General features: G+C 42.7%; 1 protein-coding gene across 11 annotated transcripts in view; it reads right to left on the bottom strand.

Moving 5' to 3' along the window:
• ARNTL (aryl hydrocarbon receptor nuclear translocator like) overlaps positions 1-24,473 on the bottom strand; it is a 47,801-nt gene that overhangs the window by 10,614 nt on the left and 12,714 nt on the right. For 3 of the 11 annotated variants that reach the window (XM_015630437.3, XM_015630436.3, XM_019006983.2), the window contains exons 2-12: positions 13,980-14,103; positions 13,154-13,301; positions 10,290-10,310; positions 9,362-9,400; positions 8,988-9,029; positions 8,307-8,464; positions 6,853-6,932; positions 5,786-5,878; positions 4,684-4,801; positions 2,590-2,739; positions 385-631 (exon numbers count right to left, since the gene is read on the bottom strand). In XM_015630437.3, the coding sequence (XP_015485923.1) occupies positions 385-631; positions 2,590-2,739; positions 4,684-4,801; positions 5,786-5,878; positions 6,853-6,932; positions 8,307-8,464; positions 8,988-9,029; positions 9,362-9,400; positions 10,290-10,310; positions 13,154-13,293 (1,088 nt within the window). In that variant the 5' untranslated portion in view covers positions 13,294-13,301; positions 13,980-14,103. Of the gene's footprint in view, positions 1-384; positions 632-2,589; positions 2,740-4,683; positions 4,802-5,785; positions 5,879-6,852; positions 6,933-8,306; positions 8,465-8,987; positions 9,030-9,361; positions 9,401-10,289; positions 10,311-10,566; positions 10,672-13,153; positions 13,302-13,979; positions 14,104-14,222; positions 19,050-24,473 lie in introns of those variants that run through there. The other 8 variants (XM_015630433.3, XM_033515409.1, XM_033515410.1 and 5 more) reach the window with 8 other exon arrangements.

Raw genomic sequence — 24,473 nt, 5'->3', positions numbered from 1 at the left:
TTTTTTTATTTTTTTAATTTTTTAAATTTTTTTTTTAATTTAATTTCGTTTAATTTTTTTATTTTTTTAAAATTTTTTTAACTTTGTTTAATTTTTTAAAATTTTTTAAATTTTTTTAAAATTTTTTAATTTTTTTTAATTTTTTTAATTTTTTTAAATTTCTTTTAATTTCTTTTAAATTTCTTAAAATTTTTTTAATTTTTTTTAAATTTTTTTTAAATTTTTTAAATTTTTTTTTTTTAATTTTTTTCAAATTTTTTTTCAATTTTTTTTTTAATTTTTTTTTTTCAATTTTTTTTTTTTCAATTTTCCTTTAATTTTTCCTAACCATTTTTTACTTATTTCTTTCCCAAAGATCCTTGTGGCTGGCAGGGGGATGCTGACCTCTGATCCACGAAGACGAACTTGCCGTCGATGGCGTGGCGGGACACGTACTCCGTGGGCTTGACGCGGATCTCGCCGTTGGCCGGCTGCGGCACCACGTGGGGATGGAGCCTCCCGATGGCCACCAGGCAGCTTAAATTGCAGCCCTCGTTATCTGGCTCGTTATCCTCGTCCAGCCCCATCTTGGTGGGAGGCCAGCTTTTCAAGTAGCCCGTGCTGTGGATCGTGCAAAAGCTCTTGCGGTCTGCTGCCGAGGGAAAAGGGAAGGGAAAATCAGCCAACAGAAGGGGTTGGGTGTGGGGGCAGCTCTGGAGAACTTCAGCTCCGTTCTGCCCACAACAGCTCCTCTCCCACCTGGGGAATTTGGGATGCTCTGCAGCGGGCAGGGGCTGGGGGTGGTGAGGCTGGAGAAAAGGAGGCTCAGGGGGGACCTTGTCACCCTCTAGAACGGGTGACAGGAGCGGGGAGCCAGCTGGGGATCAGCCTCTCCTCCCAGGAGTGGCACAGGACGACAGGACACGGCCTGGGACTGCAGCACTGTCCTCACCCAATGTGGACACCATTTTCTGAGCCTGAGAGGCTTTTCAGCCTTTCTGTTTCACAAGAGAAAGGCTTTTGGGAAACTGTTCTCTCTCAAGATCTGCTCTCTGTAAATAGGTTTTGGTTCTCAAAACAACGTTGTACCGATGTTCTAGAGGTGTTTTCCTCTTGTCCCACCAGTGGGATGACAGAGGTGTTGTTCCTTGTCCCAGTCAGGTTAACCTGTATAGGAACACCTCATAAAACCCTGAAATAAAGGCTTTTGCCTCCATGGGATTGAAAAGCTCTGCTGCTGTGACTGAACCCATTGCTCCCATTTCTCTAGTGACAACTGAAAGGATTGCCAAGCCTTGGAAGGGGCTGCCCATCCCTGGAGGTGTTCAAGAAGTGACACAGCACCTGGCTGACGAGGGGATCTTTGGTCAAAGCCCCAATGCCCTTGGGAACCTTTTCCAGCTGGAATGACTCTGGGATTCAGAGGGATTTTTCAGCACTCCTGCTGTAATGCAGCTAATCTCAGATAATCCAATAAACAATTTCTCTTGGCAAAACTGCTGTTTATGCTGAAGGATCACATAGCTCAGACCAAGGTTGCTCTTGGTCATTTTGAGCAGAAATTGCATCACATTTTACTACTTCAGCAAAGGAGGCAAATTACCCAAATGTATGTATGAAGAAATTAGTAGATTAATAAATAAAAAGCCTCTTTCATCTTACCCTGAGGCTCCTACAAAACCCATTTGGTTTGGCAGAGCACACACTGCCTGGGGTGTACAGGGGACAGCTGTACACAGGGGAGATGATGGAGACTTTGCAGTGGCCAGCAAAAGTCAGTATCCAAAAGGAGAATTCCTATTCCTCAGCACTGAGCAGGCCTGCAAACTCCAAGGAAGATGATTTTCGTGGGGAGGTGGAGTAAAGGGCTTATCCCAGCTACACAAACCAACCTCAGCATCCAAGCTGAGCCTGAACCTCACAGGGAGTTGGGAGTTTGGTGTGCTCCAGAGAATACCCCAAAACAGCCTCTGTCCTCGTGCTGTTTGTCTTTTCACTTTGACTAATACCAAATTCACAGTAGTCAAAGAAGAAACCTTCACATTTGGGCTAAATATATATTTCAATGTGCCCAGAGTAATAGCCTGCAGATAAAAAATATCACCACCACTGCTGATGCTACCAGCAAATATTCCAGGTGTAGAAATGCCAGGTTTCCAGTACCCAGAAGGTACCAAACCCACAGATGAACTTAGAATTAGACTCATTTTTTGAGGTGGATATCCATCCCCACATCACTGGGCAGATATGGAGCAGAGAACAAGGAGCACTCCCCGTTCCTGGAGACACTGGCCAGGTGGTGCAGACCGAACGTGATCTGACCGATGGCTGGAGATGATGCAAAACCCCCAGAACTGTCGGCACAAACTGCCTGACAAAGTTTGAAAGAAAGCAGAGTGGAGAATTTAGCTTTAAATGCTGATACAGATGTGTAAGAGATACTGCAGGGGAACGAGGAGGAGCTTGAAGAAGTAACAGACCTAGACATAGTTCAGAATCTTAACAAAAAACATCGATCAACGTAAAAAATTTAACCACTGCAAACAAGCAGTATAAAAAAAAAATTAAATAAAATCCTGACAGCCTTGGTAATAAAAGCATGATGGTTACCTTTCTTCTTTGAGCAGGTTGAAGGGAAATCCTTGTCTTCTACTTTGACAGAGGGCCTGTTGCACTTCATCCTGCAGAAGAAGGAGCGGCGCGCTCCGGAGCAGAGCCGCGAGGGCCCGGGCGTGATGTCCGTCTTGACCGGGAGTCCGGCTGTGCCAGAGCGAGGGAGGGAGGGTCAGCTGCAGAGAGAACTGCCCCACAAACCCCACCCCACACTGCTTCCACCTCGCTGGGCTCCTGTTTCTGAGGTTTTGGGGTGTGTGAGCGGGCAGGACCACAGCACACTGCCGCTCCTGACTGCGCTTTCTGCTGGTACAGCACTGAGGAGAGCACGAGGACACCGGGCTCTGAGTGCAAGAGACTGGACAATTCCACACAGGGCCCGTGATGAACACTGCCATTTCTCTGAACTGGTTAAAAATAGAGATTACTTCTCCATAAGCAGAGCAGAACTCCACACACAGTCACTCAGGAGGCTCCTGGCCCTTCAGACTGGCGCTTTTCTATCACAACACCCTCCCAGAAAACACACAGAGCCAAAGAGCCCCATGACAAGACAGGGATAGAAGGAGGAAAAAAAGGTAGCAGGGACCCACACAGGAACTGCAAATCCCCAAGACCTCCAGTCATGTCTCAGAAGTCTCTCCTGCCTTGCAGAAATTAGTGCACATGGACATGCCCTGACAACAAATCCTGACCTTTACCATATTCCCACAGTGGATTATTGTTCCGTGGGAAAACCAACCAAAAGCCATCCCTCTGGTGCCAGCAGGGCTCTGGGAAGCCATGGCATGCATCTGGAGCACAGGTACCAGCAAGGCCAGTGCTCCAAGGGCTGATGGAGGATTGAAATCCCACTTTTCCACCCCCTGCCATGCCTGCACGGGGATATGTAAAATCAGGCAGGTGTCAACATCAACTTGTGTTCAACTCCCAGGCCTTGTGAGATTTAACATAAGGAGGAAGAGAGCAATTCCAGTGTCTGAGTGGGAAGTGTGTCTCCCTTACAATTCCTCTGGAGTGAGGTGATCTCCAGGAGGTCAGGCTGCCCTGCACCACATGCCCTCCAAACTGCTCCCCCGTGCTGGGAGTACAAGCTGTGCTGAGTTACTCATGCCAAGACAAAAATAAATACGTGCATACATCCTCATACTCTTCACCAGTATGACTTCTTGAAATTCTACCAATCCGTCTATCATAGCAGATGGGAAGACTGTAATTCATAGTATTTATTTTTGCCCTAACTTTCTCAGAGGCATACAAAAAAAAAAAAAGCAAAAAAAAAGCAAACCAGGAGGCAGCACTGGATATTCATGCTTGACAACCGATGAAACCAGGAGCCAGAAAAAACTTCAGCTGATTCTGCTGAAGCCTCCAGGCTCCCTGCCCTCGAATGATCTCTCTCAACTTCAGTTCCTGAAGTTGAGCTGGTGGCTTCTGTGAGCTGAGATCCAGGAGATTTCTGCTCCTGACAAGCATGAGACTTAATGACCTGGAAATCTGCAGTTGTAAGATTCCACCTTCCACTTCAGCAGTGCAGACTCTTGTTATGAGAGGGAATTAAACACCCACTCACCCCAAGAGCAGCAGAGATACAGAATTACTTTAAAATACCAGAGTGGAACAGAGCTAAGAGAGATGGCAGGAAACGATTCCAGAGTTAAAATCCTTCTGAGAGAAAGGCTGGGTCATTGATGGCAGTCAGCAATAAATAAGTAGATAAATCAAATGAATCCTCTATCCTGGCTGACAGCTAAGGACCACCAAGACAATACTGAGAGTATTCTGACCATTTAGAACGATGGATTAGAACAGAGGCTTCACATGTTCAAATGCTCTCTCTGGAAGAGAGAGGACACCTCACAGGTGAAGCCAGTTCCACTAACACCTCTGTGCCAGTGCATGCCAAACCAAACAGCTTCCAGGTACCCCTTTCACACGTGTTATTTTTCTTTTTATTGCTTCTTCCTGTCTTTAAGCTACAACTTCCTTGGCCTGAGACATTCCAGAGGGCATTCCCTCACATCTGACAAGAGGCAAAGCCCCAGCAGCAGTGACTCCAGATGACATTTTCCCCAAACTGGGAACACTCACTTTTTGCGTCTATGAGTCTTTCTCGTGGCGCGGTGTCAGAAGAAGAGAGCTGCTCCTTCACTTTGGCAATGTCTTTAGGATGGAGATAATCAAATAAACTTTGACCAATCAAATCATTCTGTAGAGATTGAACATTCAGTCAAAAAGTAAAATAATGGCTCAGTATATTTTCTTCATTCTAGCATCCAGTATGAACAATCCCTTTGCATACAGGTGCAACCAAGGAGTATCAAACATCCAGATCCAGCCTCATTGCAGGGAGTTTGGACTGGATGACCTTTAAAAGGTCCCTTCCAAACAAACAATTTTATGATTCTCTGATTTGATGGAAGGTTCTTCTCTGTGTATTGAAGTTATGACTGCATTACACAGTAATTCCTGTCATCGTTTTCAGTACGAGTTTTGCAGAACTGGCATGCTCAATTCCTCCCCCCCCAAAATATTCTGGTTTCTTCTCAATCTTATTTCTTCTACCACACATTTGAGTGAACAAAATCCCAATTGCAAATGTTCTCTTTCATTATTCACATGTGAATAGAGATTTAGTATATACCTAACTAAAGGCTGGCTGAGGAAAACTTCTGAAGCCAATAGAGGTTTTTAATTTGATGAGGAGTGCAGATGACAGAAAGAATGAAGATTATTTACACAATGCATTGTCCAAGTTAAGCCTTATGCTGAGCATATATTAAAAACCTGGCTTTGGTGTAACTGCTTTCCAGTTTCCATCAGTAAGCATGCAAGCAAAACCAGAACAGATAAAAAGAAAGCTAAGTTGAAAAATGCATGGGAAGCTACTGGAAGAACCCCAGACTGATGTTCCAATATTTGCTTACACTCCCAATCAGGTAAAGCTTTTGCAAGCCTGAGGGTAAATCCTTGAGCAGGATACATCTATCAGTGATTTAAATTTAGTTCCTTTTCACCTCCTTGCTTTGAATGGAAACCAGAAACAATCTTCTCTAAAGGCATGGCAGAGAAAAGCTCTCTCTCTTTGCAACACCTCTCAGCTTTCAAGACAGACTCTTCTCATACCCAGATAAAGGCAAAACCATCAAAAAGCTCTCAAATCTTTTAATGTACTTAAAATGGAAAAGAATACCTGACTGTAGTTGAGGATCTTGAAGACAGATTCTGAAACAAACAGTATCTTTCCTCTGTCACAGCCCACAACAAAAAGAAATCCATCTGCTGCCTAATTGGGGGTGGGGGGAAAAAAAGTCAAATCCCAAGTTATACATCCTCACTGCATCGTTATAACCTTTAAAAACACTTGGTGTACAGTAGAATTTCTACACTAGGAGAGCTGCCTTAACATTTAGAGGTAACTGAGTCAACAGGAAAAATGTGAAATTACAATGAAGGGGTTTTTTGCATCTGCAAACATTTTTGGCATCATTCTGGGCATTGTGCCCAGAATGTAAAATAACTTTTATGAGAAGAAAGAACCCATGTCTTGTCCAATAATATTATGATTATGTTTAATAATGCCTTCAAATTAAAATGTTATTTTAACTGTACTTATAAAAGCTCCTCTTTTAGAAACCAGCCATAACCTGGATATTTATTTCTGTGCCTGGAGGCAACTAATTCCTATTTGCAAAGTACTGTCTTTCAGTCACACACAAGCATGCAGGAATAGGCCCCAGTTATGTATCTTCAGAGTCACAATGCTGCAGAAATTAAATTCTGCCTATGCTGCACCTGGACACTGCAGAGCTTCAGCAATTACAGGGCCACTAGAAGAGCTCAGCTAGTGACTACACTGTAAATCAGTGTAGCAACAGGCAGACAAAGTCATGTTACATCAGTGACCTCAATAAAAAGGTGTTTATTGTATCACTGTGCACTGAAAATCATGGCAAGGGAACCCAGGGCAGCAAGACTGCAAGGAGACAATTCATGGGATTTGGGTTTGTACATTCAATAACTGAAGATTCCGATGCTTCCCATCTAAATCACCCTCTTCAATCTTTCTGCTTAAATGAAGAAATGCTAGTCATCATTAAACTCACTGACTCTGTGAAGCAGTCTCCAGATTTCTTAATTATCCTCCATAATCAAAACATCTTTAAGCTGAGATACAAGGCAGAAAAATACCAGTGGTGTGCTTTGGGAGAGCTATAGTCACATATTATTAATATCTCTTAATTAAAAGCTGGAACATACCCTGAGAATGAGATGTTTTAATTCATCATCTGATAGAAAAGCAGGCTTGTAGTTTGCTTCTGTATATGGGTTTGTAGCACCTAAAGAAAACAAACAAACAAACAATTCCCATATCACCAACACTGCACACTGAAATGAGCAATTTTCCTTTGGCTCCTTCTTATTTGTTGTTCATTTAAAATGAACTTATTTGGTTTTGTTTTATTATCAACATGAACTCTGTTGGTATTAACTTAAAATAGGATGAAGGTTTTTTTTGCTAAGACACAAGTACCACATTAGGTAGAAATGCAAATTAAATGCCTCTGAGATATAAAAGTATTCCTTGACGTATTTTTGAGCCCAAAGGCTGCCCTTGATTTATGGCCTAGTCTCAGAACTAGAAATTATAAAAATAAGATATTAAAGAATAAAAACATTCAGACTATTTCTTCTCCTTATAACTCAGTAAAACATAGAGCTCATGTAAACAAACCATCACTTGGGAATTTACAAATCAATTTCCTCATTCCAAGCCAAAGATAAAACCCAGCATTACAATGACATCATCTTAAAACGCCAAAACCCCAATACTGGCAACAAATGAGGCAGCTATTTATTAAGGAGCCATTCTTCTCATCCCATTCCCTTCACAAAGGCAGAGAAGAGACAAATTAGTGACCACTGAAGTGTTATGAAATATTAACCCCATCAAATGACAGTGGCAGGGAAGTTAAGCCTTTCAAAACCACGAGGTTAAATATGACTGAAGGCACCAGCTCTCCTAGAAATGAGAACAATCACCAGGATCTTTTTTTAACATTTGCTGCATCCCTTTTTTTTTTCTCAGTGGTGCATTTCTTGAAGGCTTTAGCTTTTGACATCAGCACCAATTGCACCCAAGCACTGATTGACTCAAACAAAGCTTTAGGAACACCCAGCGATTTCTCACCACCTCAACTCTCCCAAACCTGTGTGTTTCCCTTCAAGTGCTGAAAAAGACCAAAACTGAGTTTTCAAAGCACTCTTTACTCTTTCACACAGATCTAAAGGTACAAACACAAAACCTCAGAAGTGCTGTGGGAATCTCATCCCTGCAATCCAACCTCTCTATCCAACAACTTGGTACATTGCCTGCTTAGAGCAGTGCTCAGGGCTGCACCAGAACCAACTGTGCACTGCCCTCGAGCCCTTTGTTCCCTCTCCCCACCTGCCCCAGCAGTGCAAGCTGGCAGCAGTGACCAATAGATCAAATGGTGGAAAATTATTCTTTTCTCATGCCCAAGTTCCCCCAGCCACACCAGGGTATTTACTGGACCATCAATGAGTAAGCTGTGAGCATCAGATGCTAAGAAAAGGGGAGGAGTCCTCCCAGAATGAGCTAACTTACTCCTTTTTGGCAAAAAAAGGGAGAGACAAAGCGTGGCTTTGGGGAAATGCCACTTGGAACAGCCCTGCAGCCCCAGGACACTCACCACGAAGCGTTTTCATGTGCTGCACAGCCATCCTGAGCACGGTGAGCTTGTCCAGCTTGCGGGACATGGCGTTGCACGTGGGCACCAGTGAGGCCAGCTCGTCTATGAAACTGTTCATCTTATCCCTGCGCCTCTTCTCGATCTGACTGTGAGCCTCCCTGCACACACACACAGCAGGGCAGCGTCAGGACACCCAGCACTGCCCAAAAACAACCTCCTCCAAGGGACAGCACAGCTCCTCCAGCCTTCTGATGGAGTTACTTGGGTAAGCAACAGGAAAGGTTGCAGCACAAAAGCTTCTGGCTTGCCAGAAACCACACCCAGCGCTGGTCAGGTTTGTGTTTTCCCATATTAATATTCACTGCTAGCACTTTCACAAGTGGAAAGTGATTTTCCCACCTATGGAGTTTGAAAGAAGAAAGATGAAGGATGTAACACCACCAGAGATTTATCTGGCTTCCATTTCAACAGCAGTGAAGTGACTGAAACCAAGTAACTCACCAGATCAGCTGTTTCACTCTATGCAAACTGAATGAAAAACATGAACAGTGCAAAGATAGAGAAAGATAAGGGAAGGTCAAAGCTAGAAAAAGGTATTTTCAGAAGGAACACACACAGATAATCCATACATGGCAAAAAGCAAGAGACAATCTTTTTAAATGTATAAGTTTAGAGCATTACCTTGCATTTTTTATCCTGCCTTGTTGGTCTGCGTACTCCAATCTGTTGAGAAACGACATCACAAAGTTACAGTGTTGAAAGCACTCAACCCAACTCTTTCACTGCATCTCACATCCTACTGATCCTCCTTAAGATCAGTTCTTTCAGAATCTGAATGTTTATTTAACCTTTCTAGAGCACAGCTCTATAACCCTGTGCCTCAGATGTGGGGATGCTCTAGCTTGTCTGCTCCATGTTGTTTAAACTAAGATTGTTTAGATTATTGCTTCACCCCAGCAAAGCAATAATCTGGGACCACAGTGACACTGAGAACAGGCATCCACAGTCAGGATCCTGTGTCAGAACTGAGATTTCAGTGACTGTATCAACAGTACCTTCCATGTTGGTCATCTTTATCTGTATCCATACCTTCCCTGCAGAAACAGAACAAAGCAACACATCACAAATTCAGCAGCACTGGCAGAACTGTCATCCAACTACCACAAAGCCAGAACCAAGTACTCCTGCCACCTCTAAACCATAAATACAAAAATAGCAGCATGAAAACAACAACCTGGAAGGACTAAGGAAGCTGGCTGGTTTTTTGTAACATTAAAACATTTTCTTAAATTACTTGTGTCTCCTTCAGAACTCACTAAATGGCACCATTTGATGTGTTTGACAGTAAAACATGCTGCAGTTCAAAGATATCATCTGTTAACAAAAATGTTTTTCAGTTAACTAGAGGAGGGGGGGAAAAAACCCAACTTTATGCAGATGCCTGTATGTTCTGTAGCTCAGTTTGCCTTACAGTAGTTGATTTTGGGGTAGAAAATGGTAATACACTAAATTAACACACCACTGGAGATGGCCCCATGCATGGAGAGAACAGAAGTCTGTGTGAAGCTAACCAGGCACACTGGAAATTATCTCCAGTGTAGATACCTGGCTTGCTTTTGTTTCAACATGAAGAAAAGAAATAAGGAAAGAAGCATGAAGAATAGAAATAATCCCCCTTATTATATTTAATATTGCAGCCACATGTGCACAACTAAGCAGGAGAGTGTAACTTTTCATAGTTGTACTTGATAAAAAAAGCTAAATGCCCTTGACTACACATCTTTTTTTAGATAAGATAATTAGGAAGAGAATGTTTTGATTTATGTAAATCTGTACAACTGTGCTTAAGTGGATATTCCTAGGCCTGCTCATTCTGGTTTAATTTCTACCCGTGAATTTGAAGTCTATGGAAGCAAAAGGCAGGGAAAAAACACTGGGCATCTTTTTCCAAGTGAAACCAATTACTGAAATATTTATACTTACTCAAAAGGAAAGCCATCGAGTCTGAAAAGAAAGAAAAATAAAGTACACCATATATAGGAAATAAGAACAACATCTTACATTTTCTGCTGAAATTCTCAAGCTAATTCATATTCTATTTGAAATGAAAAGCACAATGAAAACAGGACAATAGCACTGAGTTTTCTAAAGAAACAAGCTTGTTCAAATTAATCTACTTTCTGAAAGAATAATTCTGCTTTTTAAGAAGAGAGAGCACAGTTCATTACACTTAATGTGAGAAACTAATAAAACAACTAACCTAAATTATGTTATGCAAATCATTGAGATATTGTTTCATCTTCAGAAAGGAAAGATCTTTATGTGTGTTGTCCTTGTGGTTAGATAAATGGGATTTCAGAGGACTCTAAGGCCAGAAATAAAACATAAAAATAAAAATAAAGTATCCCAAGTTTCTCAGTTTTTGATCCTTGCCCAGCAGGACAGATGCACATTTTGCTTTAGTCTAAAGTCCCAAGCTGAACTTTATACAGACTTTATCATATCACAAGGAAATTAAACAGAATTTCTACATGCAAACTAACTGCTGGCATCACTTCAAGACTCTAAAGTGACCTGAAATACCACTGAGCTTTACCATGATAAGAGGCTGTGTTTCACAGAAGCCTTATGAAAAAGTCTTCTCATCTCAGCCAATAACATACCAGTTATTCCTGCTCAACACTGGACACAAACCTTCATGAAAACCAACATGGCAGCCTTTCATCTACTATTCACTGCACTCTAATTATCCTTCTGATCAGTTTTAAAATCATAATGATCATGCTAAATGTTTCCATCATCTCCCAGTGTGCACACCCGAGTTTTTGTCTTGGCCACTGACTCCTGATGCTCACAGTTTAACAGCACTTGAGCCACCACCTTTAGCTCTGGGATGTTTGTGTGTAAAAACCCCCAGAAAGCAAAATCTAGAAGGGCTAGAGGTGAGTTATTAATGCATCAGGAGAGTTTGTTTTCTCATCATGTAGTATTTCCACAGAAAGCATTACTCCCAAGAAAAGAAATACATTGTTCATAATCCTGTGTGTGAAGTCTTGGACAACAGCATTTGACCAGCCCTTGCTGAGGTGACAGCACTAACCTGGGCAGGAATTTTCCTGGAGGAGTTGCAGCAGAAAGAACTAAAAAGCTGCAGTGGAGAGCTGGAAGTGCAGCTGATGACTCCTCTTGCTTGTAACTCAAGAGGTGAGCAAAGAACCACCCTAAAACACTGGTTCTGCCTCCCTTATTCCCTGACTTCACTGGGACGTGAAGCATCAAACTGGACACTTGGACAATTTATAAATACAGTAAAATAAATATTATAAATAGAATAAAATCCTTAACAGGTAGCAGAAGTTGAACAGTAGCATTTCTGAACATTTTCCCATACATACACATATAAGGAGGGATAAAGGTGATCTCCCTGAAGCTCTGCTTTCCAAGAGGAACATTTAGTAGCCACCATTTACTTTACAACACAAAATCAACTGTGGCATGACTACATAGTAAGTGGTGGTATGCAGTGTATGACTACAAAATAAGTCAACTTATTTTACTAAGGATTCAAGGAAACACAGTTTTCACACATTTAAAAAAACCCTAAACACAAAGCCTAAAGGGCAGAATTATACCTTACAAAAACAAGCTGTCTTTTGGAAAAGAGGACCTGAGTAATGCTTCCTACCCAGAGGAATAAAAATGGAGAAATCCTTTCTAGAGAAGTTGGTAGGATTGAGGCTGTTCACTCAATTTTGTAGTAGTCAATTCGACTAGAGGGACACATGTGCTTTCCAGGGAGGTATTTAAAGTTTAGTGCACAAGTTCTCCTAAAAGGAATCAAATCCTTACTTGTGATGCTCAGCATGGATTAAAAACTCTGCCCCTCCTCGTAAAAAGAGCTGCCAACAATCCAAAGGACCCCAGCAATAAAATCTGTGCCAAGTTCCATTAAAATGGGCTGGATGAATAATGGATGTGGCACACTCACTCAGTGTGAATTCCCAGTTCAGGGGAGGCTTGCACAGGTATTTACAGGCAGCAGACTGCTCTTGCTGCTCCCAGGACAGGAGCCACCACAGGTCTGGGGGTTTGGAAAACTCTGAATTCCCAGTGCAGGGGAGGTTTGCACAGGTATTTACAGGCAGCAGGCTGCTCTTGGTGCTCCCAGGACAGGAGCCACCACAGGTCTGGGGGTTTGGAAAACTCTGAATTCCCAGTGCAGGGGAGGTTTGCACAGGTATTTACAATCAGCAGACTGCTCTTGGTGCTCCCAGGGCAGGAGCCACCACAGGTCTGGGGGTTTGACAAACTCTGCTGTGCCCCTCCCTGCTCTGAAGCAGAGGTGCTGGGCTTTCCTTCCACAGCTGAGAACCACTACAAGATTACCAGCTGGTTAAAAGAAAGGCAGCTCCAATGCCTCAAACCAGAGACTGTGCAGATTCATATTCAAATGAGAGATCAAAATAGCTTCACCAGGCAAAGGTTGGCAGCACATGGATAGGAAGTGACTAAATAGGCAAAAAATAGGTGAGGAAAAGGAACTACTCCTAGTTTTGCTTCCACTTTTCAACAAATTTATTATCTTCCCCCCTCTGTTAGTCAGACATTGTATTTCCTATGTAAATGGTCAATATAATCAGCTTTCACACTGTACATTTCATCAGTGCTAATTCCACTCCCCCACCAGCCAGAAGATTTCTCCTCAGCCTTACCCCCTGTGATAGCCCTCAATTCTAGCTGCACTGAGATGACAGCTTTATTTTCATCAACATTATTATTATTATTATTAAATAATGAACTTTCCTCTTAGTGCACAGTAGCTTTAAATCAAGAGAAATCCAACTTACTGATAATCAGTTGAGCTTCCCTTTCTTTTCCTATTACAGTCCATTCCTGAAGTGCTAAGGGAACTGGAGATCAAGTCAGCAGGGTCTGGTGACATAAAGTCACTAATTGTAGAAGATATGTCCATCCTTTGGTCTGCCATTGGACTGTCTAACATTAGGGAATAAATAAAAAACAACCCCCCAAACATAAAAAACACTGCATTAATATAAGCAGATATTTACATATTTTTTAACCAAAAAAGTTATCTCTAATTTAGCATTCTTAAAAAACTGTAACAATCAGTTTCTATTTTTAACTCTTGCTGTAAAAATAACAGGAAATTTCTCCTTTTCCACTTACTGCTGTATGGAGTATTGCACACAAACCATGACCATTCTCAAAAGACATTATGTACCACAATTGTTTTTAGAGATTTGTCAGAATGATCTTGAATTAAACCAGGTTTATGTTATGTTACCTGGCCAGCCAATTGCTTCTACCTAACAGGAATATTTCTGACAAGAAACACTTGTTTTAGTGTTGAAGACCACATTAGAGTTCCAAACTTTTAAAGTCCTATTTCCACTGAATTCAGAACATTTCCATAGAAATAAACACCTCTGCACAGCAGACTCCACAAATAAAAACATTATAACCCAATGGTGGTCTAAGAAGTTGAGTTAAAGGTACAAATGAATCAAATTGGCTTTTTAATCCTCTAGACTGCAAATAATTCAAATCTTCACTACTTAATCCTCTAGACTGCAAATAATTCCACTGTTGGAAGAAACCCTGTGAGAAGTTCCCTGCTAAATAGCACCAGCTGTAAAAGACAAGAGGTTTTACCTGAAGGCCTGTCTTGGAAGCCTAAATCCACTTGGGCAAAGATGATGATGCTCAGCCCAAAGCAGCTGATAACCTTAGAACTCTTCCATGCCTCATGTTCTGTTGGTCAAATACTTCCAAAAACCTGAATGGGAGGAAAACCAGCAAGCTTAAAAAACACCTTAACAACAATTGGTTTAGACACAGCTGACAAAAGCAGTAGGTTTTGTTTCCAGCTCAGGGATCAAGTATTCATTTCCTTACAAAGTGCAGAAGCTTTATCCATCCAGCCAAAGGGTTATCTGCTGGGATGTGCATCTCCAGTGGACCAAGCTCTGGCAGAAGGGAGCTCTGGCACCACCTCCTTTCAGACCCATCCTCTGGACTTTGCACAAACCCCCTCTGCTCACAATGGTCCCACGATGCCAACCGTGAGCACAGTTGCTGTCAGATGCTGCCAGAAAGGGTTAAATTGCTGCCACAGTGCAAAGGACAGGCTCACCCTTCACTCCTGACTGCCTGACTCTAAGGGTGGTCCTAAGTTTGGGCTTGGCTCACTGTTTTGTTTGCCAATGTAACAGCATTCAAAAGCCAGGGGTGATATATTGTTTTATTCTGCAGGCTTCAGGATTTATATAAAATCCACATCCCACACTACAACTCAAGCCTCCAATTGTCTCCCAGCTACACTACACACATGTGGGTGCCCCTCCCTTCCACACTTCTGTCACAGAACAAGTTTTTCAGCAAAACTTACTATGGAAGACTTAGAAACTGTTCCACATTTTCCTCTTGAAAGAAAACTTCCAAAGTCCATTGGACACAGATTTCTGGCTGAGCACCTGGGAGCATCCTGACTGCCTTTCCCAACCTGTGACAGCACAACTTCCCAAGTACACAGAACAAGCTCCCAGGACACTCTCAGAAGTTTACAATCCTGTCAACATGACCACAACCAATTCTGCTGAAGCATGTATGCAGACATGAGTTAATAGCCAAAAAAACAAATCCAAAGTTGCTTGTTACCATTTTCTTCAGCTCTGCCAGAATAGCAGAATTCAGAATTTCACAAGCTTCAATTATCTCAATTTCTGCTCCTGGCAGAAGGTAATTTCTGCTCCTGTAAGGTCAGGTAAGCCATTGTCTTGGTACCCACAATGGAGAGAGGATCACTGCTGTTCCACAGCACACAAACTGCTGCTGGGGCTCATTGTCCATCTCACCAAACAACTCCTCTGCTGCCCTCTCCCAAATAACCCAGCCCCTTCTCCATTTCTGACACTGTGTGGATGTACTGCTAGAGGCACATTAAGAGGCCAGCTGGCACCAGAACTGACCAAAGCTAAATCTGCACCAATTTAAGCCAAATTACGAAATGCCATCAAATCCACAACCACATTTGCTTTCACTCACAGCTGTAGCTATTTGTAGGCCAGGCCCTACTGCCTCTCCCTGTGCCAGCCTTTTCCCAGCCTCTGCTTCATCTCTCTCACCCCCAGCAGCCCAACTGCTACAGATCAATGGTGTTACTGTGCTGGATCAGCTTGCTGCAGCTCCATTTGCCAGTAAAACCAGTCATTGCTCAGACCCATGATCTTCAGCCTCAGCTGATGTGCAGAAATTAGCTTTAGCTAAACTCAGTGTGCTCCTGAACACCTCTGTATGTGAGGGTTCACATACAGATGTGTGAATGATATGATGACCTCAGACATGAGGCTGGGATGAGATGGAATGAACAAATTAAAAAGGAAGTAGAGGAAAAAGGGTTTCTAATTTTATCACAGTTCTCTCTCTTTAAGAATGCCTGCAAGAGTCAGCATTTCAGCTTCAGAACCAGAACACTGCACAAGTCACTGTGCACTAATGAAAAAAACAAATTGTTGTTCCTCTCAAAAGTTTCATATCAGTTTTATAGAAAAAAATCTTGAAATCAAGTATCCATTCAGCTGTGCTATTTTATACCTGCCTATATTTGATAGTTTCAAAGCAGTTATTTTAAGTGTCTTGACCATTTAAGCAGAAGAAAGTACACAAAGAGGAGAAATCTCAATTTATTTTCCAGTCAGCCCTTTCTCTACCATGTCCCAAATGTTCATCCAGTCCTAACAATCACAGTCCTACATTTTAGCATTACAGGAGTTAAGAACCATGAATGTCTCTTGAAATGAGTTCTAAAGTTAAGATGTCAACTCAATGATCAGAGCAAAAATCAGCATGTCCTACTAAATAACACAGTTCAGAGAAATGTGGGTTTTTTTCACAAGGCTTTCTTAAAATTCTAGGTAATTGAATATTTTTCTGTCTTTTCAGCCTCCATCTGCTGGATGTTCAATACCTAAAAAAAATTCTCTCTGAGAAGGAACACAAAAGTTACCCATGTATATAAGCAAAGTTCAAACCTTCCATTTATGATGCCAAACCTGTTGCCAAAGTGCTCTAAGGACCTACTTGAAAAAAATGCCATGGAATCTACTTTCTGATTGAATTCTCCTGCAGAGGAGAATGAGAATCAAATGATATTTTGTGACTGTACCCAAGAGAGTTTGTCTCTACAGCCTGTTTGGGATAATTCCTTGGCATCCCCATTCCCTGCATTCCACCTTTCTGTGATCCCCTGGATCAAGGCTAATGAGACAGCAAAAAGCAATCTTAGCAGAAGAAGTGAGATGGCACGTGACCAGCTTAATCATGCAGCAAAGCTGATCACGAGCACACAAACACCTCTGAGAAATCAAGGTCACGGCTAAAGTAGGTCAGCTCCACCAGCCAAGCACCCACCCAGAGTCAGGACCTCTTTCCACAAGCCCCAGCAGCTCTGGCTCCCCCAGGCAGCCCTGGCCAATGCACACACAGATTGATTCTGCAAGAAATGCAGTTTGTAACTTTATGAATCACGAGCGTCTCGTGGCTCAAAAGCGCGATTTCACAACGACGGAGGAAAACCGTGGTGTGGTTTCCTGAAGAAGTCATTGAAGAGATACTGGCTGTCCCTCTGGATAATGACAGAGCCAAAAACAGCTCTGAAAAGGAAATCATCTACTTCCCTTCGCAGCAGTGTTCTGTGGCTGGAGTTGAGTGTCACAGCAGCAGCTGGTACAGAACACAAGGAGAGGTTCTCCACCTTCCCCGGTTTGCTGCTGGAGGCTCCCCAGATGCTCGTGCTGGGTGATGGGGAGGTTCCAGCTCAGCAGCACGAGGACTCCCAGTGTCCCCAGGATAATTTCAAGATGCAGACCAGCATCCACGGGCTCAATGCTGCAAGCAACAGGCAGCTCCTACATCAGAACATTTATTAGGAAGAACTCCTCAGCAGTCACAGGAAGATCCCTGAAGTAAAGCAGGGTGGTTTCCTTCGCCCTCAGTACTTAAGGAATATTTAAGTCAGAATACTTCCTATCTGTCCAATATATTGATACTGTGTGGTTTTAATGGCTCCCTAACACCATTTGCAAGTACTGTGCACTCCCAAAGGACAAAAGCTACAAGATAAACAATTTTGACATGGAGGGGGAAAAAGTCTCCAATAAACAGAAGAAAAACTCCATGTGCAGTTCCTGTGTAGATCTGTCCAGATACACTCCAACACCGAGAGCATCTGTTCATCACCAGAGTCTCTGAGAAAAGGCACAACAGGTCACATCATCACAGCTTTCCAAACTCACAGTGCTGAGACAGAACAATGCATTTCATCTTCTTCACAGAACACTGAGAGCTCCAGATCAAGAGGGGTCTCGGCTCCCATCTCTCCTTGTTTGTGAGGGAAAGTACCCACAACAACCTTTATTTCCAGCTACTTTAACAAAGGACTTCTCTGTTTTCTTCCCTCTGCCTCAAAACCGAGAGTCAGTGCTCACTAAAATAACTTTCTCTTGCATGGGGGAGCTCAGAACTCAGCTCAGAACACAGAAGTGTCTCAGCAGTGCTGAGTACATGGCAAGGAAGGAAGGAAGGATCACTTCCCTCAGCCCAGCACAGCTCCTGATGCAATCCAGGAGGCTCCTGGCCTCCTCTGCTCCTCCTTGCTGGCTCACAAACCATCAATATCTTTTCTGCCAAGCTCTTTTCCAGCTGTTCAGTCCCTAACCTGTACTGAGACATGGGGCTTTTCCCTTTCCAGGGGTAGCACTTGGTATTTCCCTTTGCTAACTTCCTCGGGTTCTTTGTAAGATTTTTGGTGACCCTTTTCTCTGGTCTGTAGAGATCCCCCTGCTTGGCAGCACACTCATGTGGGGTCTCACTGCTCCCAGTTTGTATTTGTCTGCAGCTCTAAATAGAAATTCCAGACAGCGTGGAAGGAAAAGAAAACAGGCTGGTTCTGGAAAGGGAATTAAACAACTTCCAAAAATCCTAGCTCATGCTCTGAGTGAAGCGGATAAATACGTGTTTCAAGGGGGTGTAGTCACACAGGAAGAAGTCACACATGGATAGAAGGATGGATCACCTTCAAAGCAGAAAAGGAAAAATGGATCAGACCCAAAGCCAACAGGAACCAAACCTGTTTAGACCAGCTGTGCTATGGATGAAGTATGTCCCTCCTTAGCAGGGCACTGGGACAGACTGCAGTGACAGAGCTCAAGGCCTAGCTTACAGCTCTACAGAACAGCCACGGGAGACATGATCAGAACCAGCATCCTGATTATCCATGTCCTGATTATCTCATCCTCAGCCACAGGAGAGCCCATTTCCCCTCACATCTCAGTGTCTGCCCCTCTACCTGCCAGCTGAATCCCAGCTGCAAGAGTTCCAACACAGCTTGCTAGTTTGCAACCATTACTGAAAGCTTGATCTAGTGTAAGCTCCTCGTCAGCCAAGATTACACTCTGGGAGCTCTAATTCTTTGAAGTGAGCTTATGCTGCCCTGTTTGCATATTTCATTCTGGGCAGCCACCAAAAGGAAACATCACAAGGGAACTACTGGAGCCCTTGTGAAAAGGTGGTGATGCACACTCTTGGAAATCAGTACCAACACGCTGCTGTTACCAAAGGAATTTGGCCTGCTTCAATAATCAATCTGCCAGCACATGCACTCCTCAGGTTCCAAGAAACTGCTTCCACAGGGAAAACAGAAAGGGACCTGCCTTTCTTGGAAGGCCAGGTTTGAAGGGATTTATGAAACCCCTACACGTGAAGGAAAGTGTAGCCTCTCCACAGGCCAGTGGAACCAAGAAGTGCTGGTCATCACATCACCAGATATTGGGTATAGACAGCTCCCAGTGCTGCAGGGATTCCTAAACTCAGCCCCAGCACACAGAATGAGACTGGACCAGCACTTTGTGTCTCCCCTGAGAGCAGGAACTGCTGAATTCTGTCTCAGAGCTCTGCAAACTGAGATACTGGGTGTCTCGTGACATTCTATGGGCACGCTGAGGTCACCACAGATATTCTAGGAACACATGTTCATATTCCACCTCTAAGGTCAACAGGGATGCATTAGGGGGGCTTTTACCAAAAATGTGTACCTGCCACACATCTGTAAGCTAACAGCTGATCTCCTACAAAGAGTTAAAAAAGTTACACTAAGAATTACACCCAGGTGTGTCAATGAAAGATCCACTCTCAGTCAGAACACCCCTTTGGATGGATCTGGATTTCAAAGGGTCCTGCAGTTCTAAATCATCTAGACTGATTTCACTGGAAAGGGATACAGCCATTATTCCATAAAATGGAATGAAAATCAGTCATCCTGGGAAATCCAGCTGCTTGTAGAAAAAGGATTGAGCCCAATGTCAGAAGTGTTTTAATTATTTAAACACAAGACACCCAAACCAACATACTCTAAAATAATGCTTCAGAAATGTTGTTCAGCACAGCACCCCAGAATTTCTGAAACATAAGTTATGGAACAAAATAACATTAAAAATAGGGTTCACTAATGTTAAATGTTGGTGAATTAAGTTCACAAAATCTATATTAGGAAGCTATATTTAATATTAATTTATTCCAATCCTTCAGAAGATTTTGTGTATGTGTGAGAAGAAACAAGGTATTGAATTTTCCAGACTGGGGAGAATGAGAAGACTTAAAAGACAACAGAAACTTTAAGTCCTTTGGGCCACTTATTTCAATCTACTCATTTGACATCAAAATCAATTGTTCTTTTAGTAATGACAGAGTTAAAAGAAACGAAGCCAGGCACAACAAAAGAAATCTAGTCCCTCAATTACTACAGTCTAAACTTAGCCAAAATCCTGAGTTTCCAAGCCAGGTCCAGCCTCTAATGTGTGTGGGACATTTCACAACTGCTGAATGCAGTCCTTGCTCACCAACCCTAAGCCAGCCAAGGGATTTGGAGAGGTGGGAGGCAGAGCAGGGTGTGTGAAAGACAGCAAAATCCATCCTACCACGTGGGTAAATCAATTATCCAACATTCATGGGCTTCAAGGAAAAACCTAATCGAAGCTGATTTCTTTAATAGCTTATGTACTTCCAGCATGCTTTGATCAGAAACACACACCCAAAGCCACAGAACAACAAAAACCTTCTCAAGTGAGGAGGCAGCAGTTCTGTGAAGTCTCCCCAAGTTGTACACATTATTTCTGATCTGTCAACAACAGAAGATGCACTGTAGAGTCGACTTCAAAGCCAAAATTTTTACAAGATTAGAAATTTCTCTGTAAGAGGAGTGTACACAACCTGGAGTGACATTTCTGGAGCAGGAGAAGCACACAAGATAACAAGTAGGTAAGCTACTTAACTCACTCCCCATGTTACACAAACAGTGGGAATTTGCAGTCAGTGCCTCTAACTCACTGCTGGAAATGCCTCCTTTTTGCACTTGGAGTACAAAAGATGCAGATTTTGCTTCAAGATTTCATCCAACTCCTAAATATGAGCAGCAGTTTACAGCAGACAGATGTTTTAGATGAAGGTCTTAAAGACTTCAATTAGCCAAAGAGAACAGGTAAGTTTCATATTGTTAAATGCACATCTTCTAATCTAAAGTTGATAAATAAAGCCCAACTGTACACTTTAAGTATTATTATGACTGTGATATGACCTGGGCAAATTTAATTTCCTTACTACAGCTCAGTGAAGCTCGTGGATCCTCAGCAAATATTCTTCCCGTAGTTCATAATCTCAAAAGTTGTCTTTCAGTGGCAGGAAGGTAAAATCCTCTCAGAAGTTCAAAGAAATGTGTCTTTTAAATGAAACAGCAGCCTAGCAAAACACTTCCTCATTTATGTCAAAAGTAGAATTTCACTCTGTGATCAGTGACTTGGCACACCATGGAACCCCTTCCAGGGCTTCTTCCTCAAGCTCAGAACTCCTGCTTGTATTTTAATACTTCTTGTAATAGGATATCTCTTAAATTTAACATTTCAAGTGAGCACAAGCTTTAACTGCAGTCACTCTTTTCACTGGCACAGCTCTCCAGTTCCTGCAGCTTCCAGCCACCAAGCCCTTCTGGGCTTTTTCAGCTCCTCATTTTCTTCCCTCCTCTTACTGAGCACTGTAGGCATGCAAACCAAACAGCACACTCAAGCCATGGCATGAATAATACTGCCCAAGTAATATTTTCTCACTTGACTTTTATAGTTCATGCATTATGGGAAATCAGCCATTTTTCAGCTGAATAGACTGAACCATTACTCACTTCTTTTAGCCTCTGAAGTGCATCTACTAAGGTGAAAATCCTGGTTCTGAGTTGAACCACCTGGTCCAAATACTTTTAGAGATATTGCACAGATTATTTGTCATATTATTACTACAACAAACCCAAACACATTTGGCACGTGCAAGACCTTTCATTCAGATATCTATTGCCAAACTGCAGCTAAATACTTCATATCTTCAGGGAACAAAGCATTGGAACAAGAGGGCAAAAATATCACCAGAAGGAGCAAAGACAGGTGGTTCTATTCACAGCTGATACTTTCATTTCCAGTTTCCATCACACCTTTTTGTTAGGTGTACAAGTAGGAATCTGGTAAAAAAGGAAAAAAAAATAATCCAGAGAATGTACAGTGATGGCATAGCTACTGTACAAAGTTTGTGTGGAAACAGAAATTTACAACTCTAAAATGACTGACAAATTTCCAGTTTTAAGAAAACCTCTGCCCACACATGCACCTGTAAATAGCTGCAGCTACCCCCGTGTGCACCTGGAGTCCCTCTGTTGGTGGAGCACCAAAAAACACTGACAGAAATGAGCTCAGCAGCTTCCTCTCCTGAAGTCACACTATTTGCCAGTTAACTCCAAATCAAACCCTGACTCTGAATTGTTTTATGGCAAACACGTAAAGAAACGCACAGCAAGAAGAGCCACAGGGGTCACTCGCAGTCTCGGTCAGTGGAGGTAACACCACCTCCAGGACCTGGAAGGCAGGTTTTGAAAGGAGGGATTTGCTGCCAAGGCTGAGGAGAGCTGCCTTTCCAAGCCATGGAAGCTCACCCTGGGGCATTATCCCTTTGGAGAGAGCCACACGAGGCACTTGGAAGCGCAGCCACGGAGAACACGGAGAAGTAGGGCAAGCTCCCAAGGCCCCCCAGGCCAGCACTAATATTGACACAGCACATTAGGAGCACAATTGCTGTAGCTGACAACTCCCTGTCCAGCCAAAGCAGCACTCAGGACTGCGAGGGAACAAGGCAGGACACCGAAAGCACAGTGACAGCCCAAAGGAGTCCTGCAGCAGGACACTAAAGTCAGATGTCTCATTGCACCACATTCTGAACTCTTAAGTGAATGAATGCTCTTGGCTTCTACTGCAGCACTAGCTATGTTTTCAGTTTCCTTCTCTCCTTCTTGGACAAACTGGAATTTCTGTGCAATGTGACACAGGTTCAAGGTGAGCCCCCAACACCCTACAATGTGAACCTCACCAAAGCCAGCATTTTGAACAGATTTGCTTTTGAGGCTTTGTAATCACAGCATTCAGAGCTAGACTTGATGGAGCAGGGCAAGTGATAGTTTAGGGAAAAACTATCAGAATATGGCTTGGAGAAAGGATAAGCACGAGACACTGCTGAAAACCTCACAGCACTTTCACAGAACAGCTGATAAACCAAAGGATGGCTTTACTTCCCTTTTTTATTGTCTTGTCACTCTTCCCCCAGATCTCCCTTCCAGTACTCCAGCAGAGACTTTTCTAAAGTCCCCAGAGCCTGCCTGTAGAGTGTATTGAATTCATCAGGCTGAACAATAACTCGAGAGAAAGCAGAGTCTTCTGGGGGTTCAGAAATCTCAGCTGCCTCACTCAAAGGTCAGATGATACCCAGAAACAGCTCAGAGCAGGGGGAGGAGATGTGGCAGAGAAGGGGAAGGGAAGAAATGGCCCAACTACAGTAAGCAGTTTAAATATCCATCCCTGTTACAGCCTTTCTGCACTTCCCAGATATTTTCAGCACTCCCACAGGACTTGTTTTCAACACACAAATCCCTCCTCAGTCTGAGCAAAACAAGGTGTGCTGAAACCTCTCTGCTGATCCACATCTGCACTATGACATTTTCTCTGCTCTTTTGTGAATGACGAGTTATGAATACACAGACACAGTACAGGAGTATTTCCATCCACTCTGCAGTCACTGCTGCCGTGGGAGTAGAAGCTTTATTTTCTTGAGAAATGCCTACAGCAATAGGACAGCCCTTTAGAGAAATGGCTGATACAACATATTCCATTTTTTGTGCCTCTGAACATTCAGGCTGATGTTGAGAACCACCAAATTTCCAAACCTGTGACATTCAGCAGCCAGAGATACAGCTGGATACAAGCCTCAGACTTGCATTTTCTAGACAGGCTTTTAAATCTGTGATTTCTAATTTAAATCAACAGTCAAGTCTGAATGCATACTTTTACATTACAACTGAAACTGAAGTTTTAAAATCGCTGCTGTATTTGGAACAAAGACTCGTGTTCCCAAATCATGACAGCCTTTATAAGGGAACACCAGCAGTTCACTTAATGGGATCCTTATTGCTATGCAGACATCTCAACCATTACAAAATTAAAAATAATGGAAATGCAAGCAGGGAAGAACAGTGTGTAACAGACACACACATACAAAAAAAAACCTGAGAGATAAAAAATCCTGCCAAGACCAAACATGGGCAACGGAGGAAAAAAACCTGTTCAGAAAAAACCCAACGCAACAAATCCCAGCCACCCACCCCAAAAAAGAACTCTTCAGAAAACACAAGGTTGCATGCTTGACTTTTTTTTTCAATGATTTCTTGTCCTTATCCATCCACACAACAACCTCCTTCCCCTCCTAATCAAGAAGGGATGCACCACAGAGCAAAGGGACATCTGACTAACAGTTGTAACCAGAAGTTTTTCCAACCTGGTGTTTTAATTCCAAAAGAGAACATTCCACGACCTACGCAGTCTGATCCCAGTGGACCCAGGAAGGATCACTAGACAGTTCACATTCATCCTCAAAAAAGCTTAAGTAGGTTTAGATGATTTTATTTCTGCAAGTAGCAGACTTGTGCCAAATATTAATAATGCAGTCCCTTAGTTACCACTTACAAATGCTCATAATTATTTACAGCTCCCGAACAGAGGATGGCTTGGA

This window comes from Parus major, chromosome 5, assembly GCF_001522545.3.
Source record: "Parus major isolate Abel chromosome 5, Parus_major1.1, whole genome shotgun sequence".
NCBI classification, from domain to species: Eukaryota; Metazoa; Chordata; class Aves; order Passeriformes; family Paridae; genus Parus; species Parus major.
Note: the sequence above shows the minus strand (reverse complement) of the source record. Positions and strands in the feature narration are given on the sequence as shown.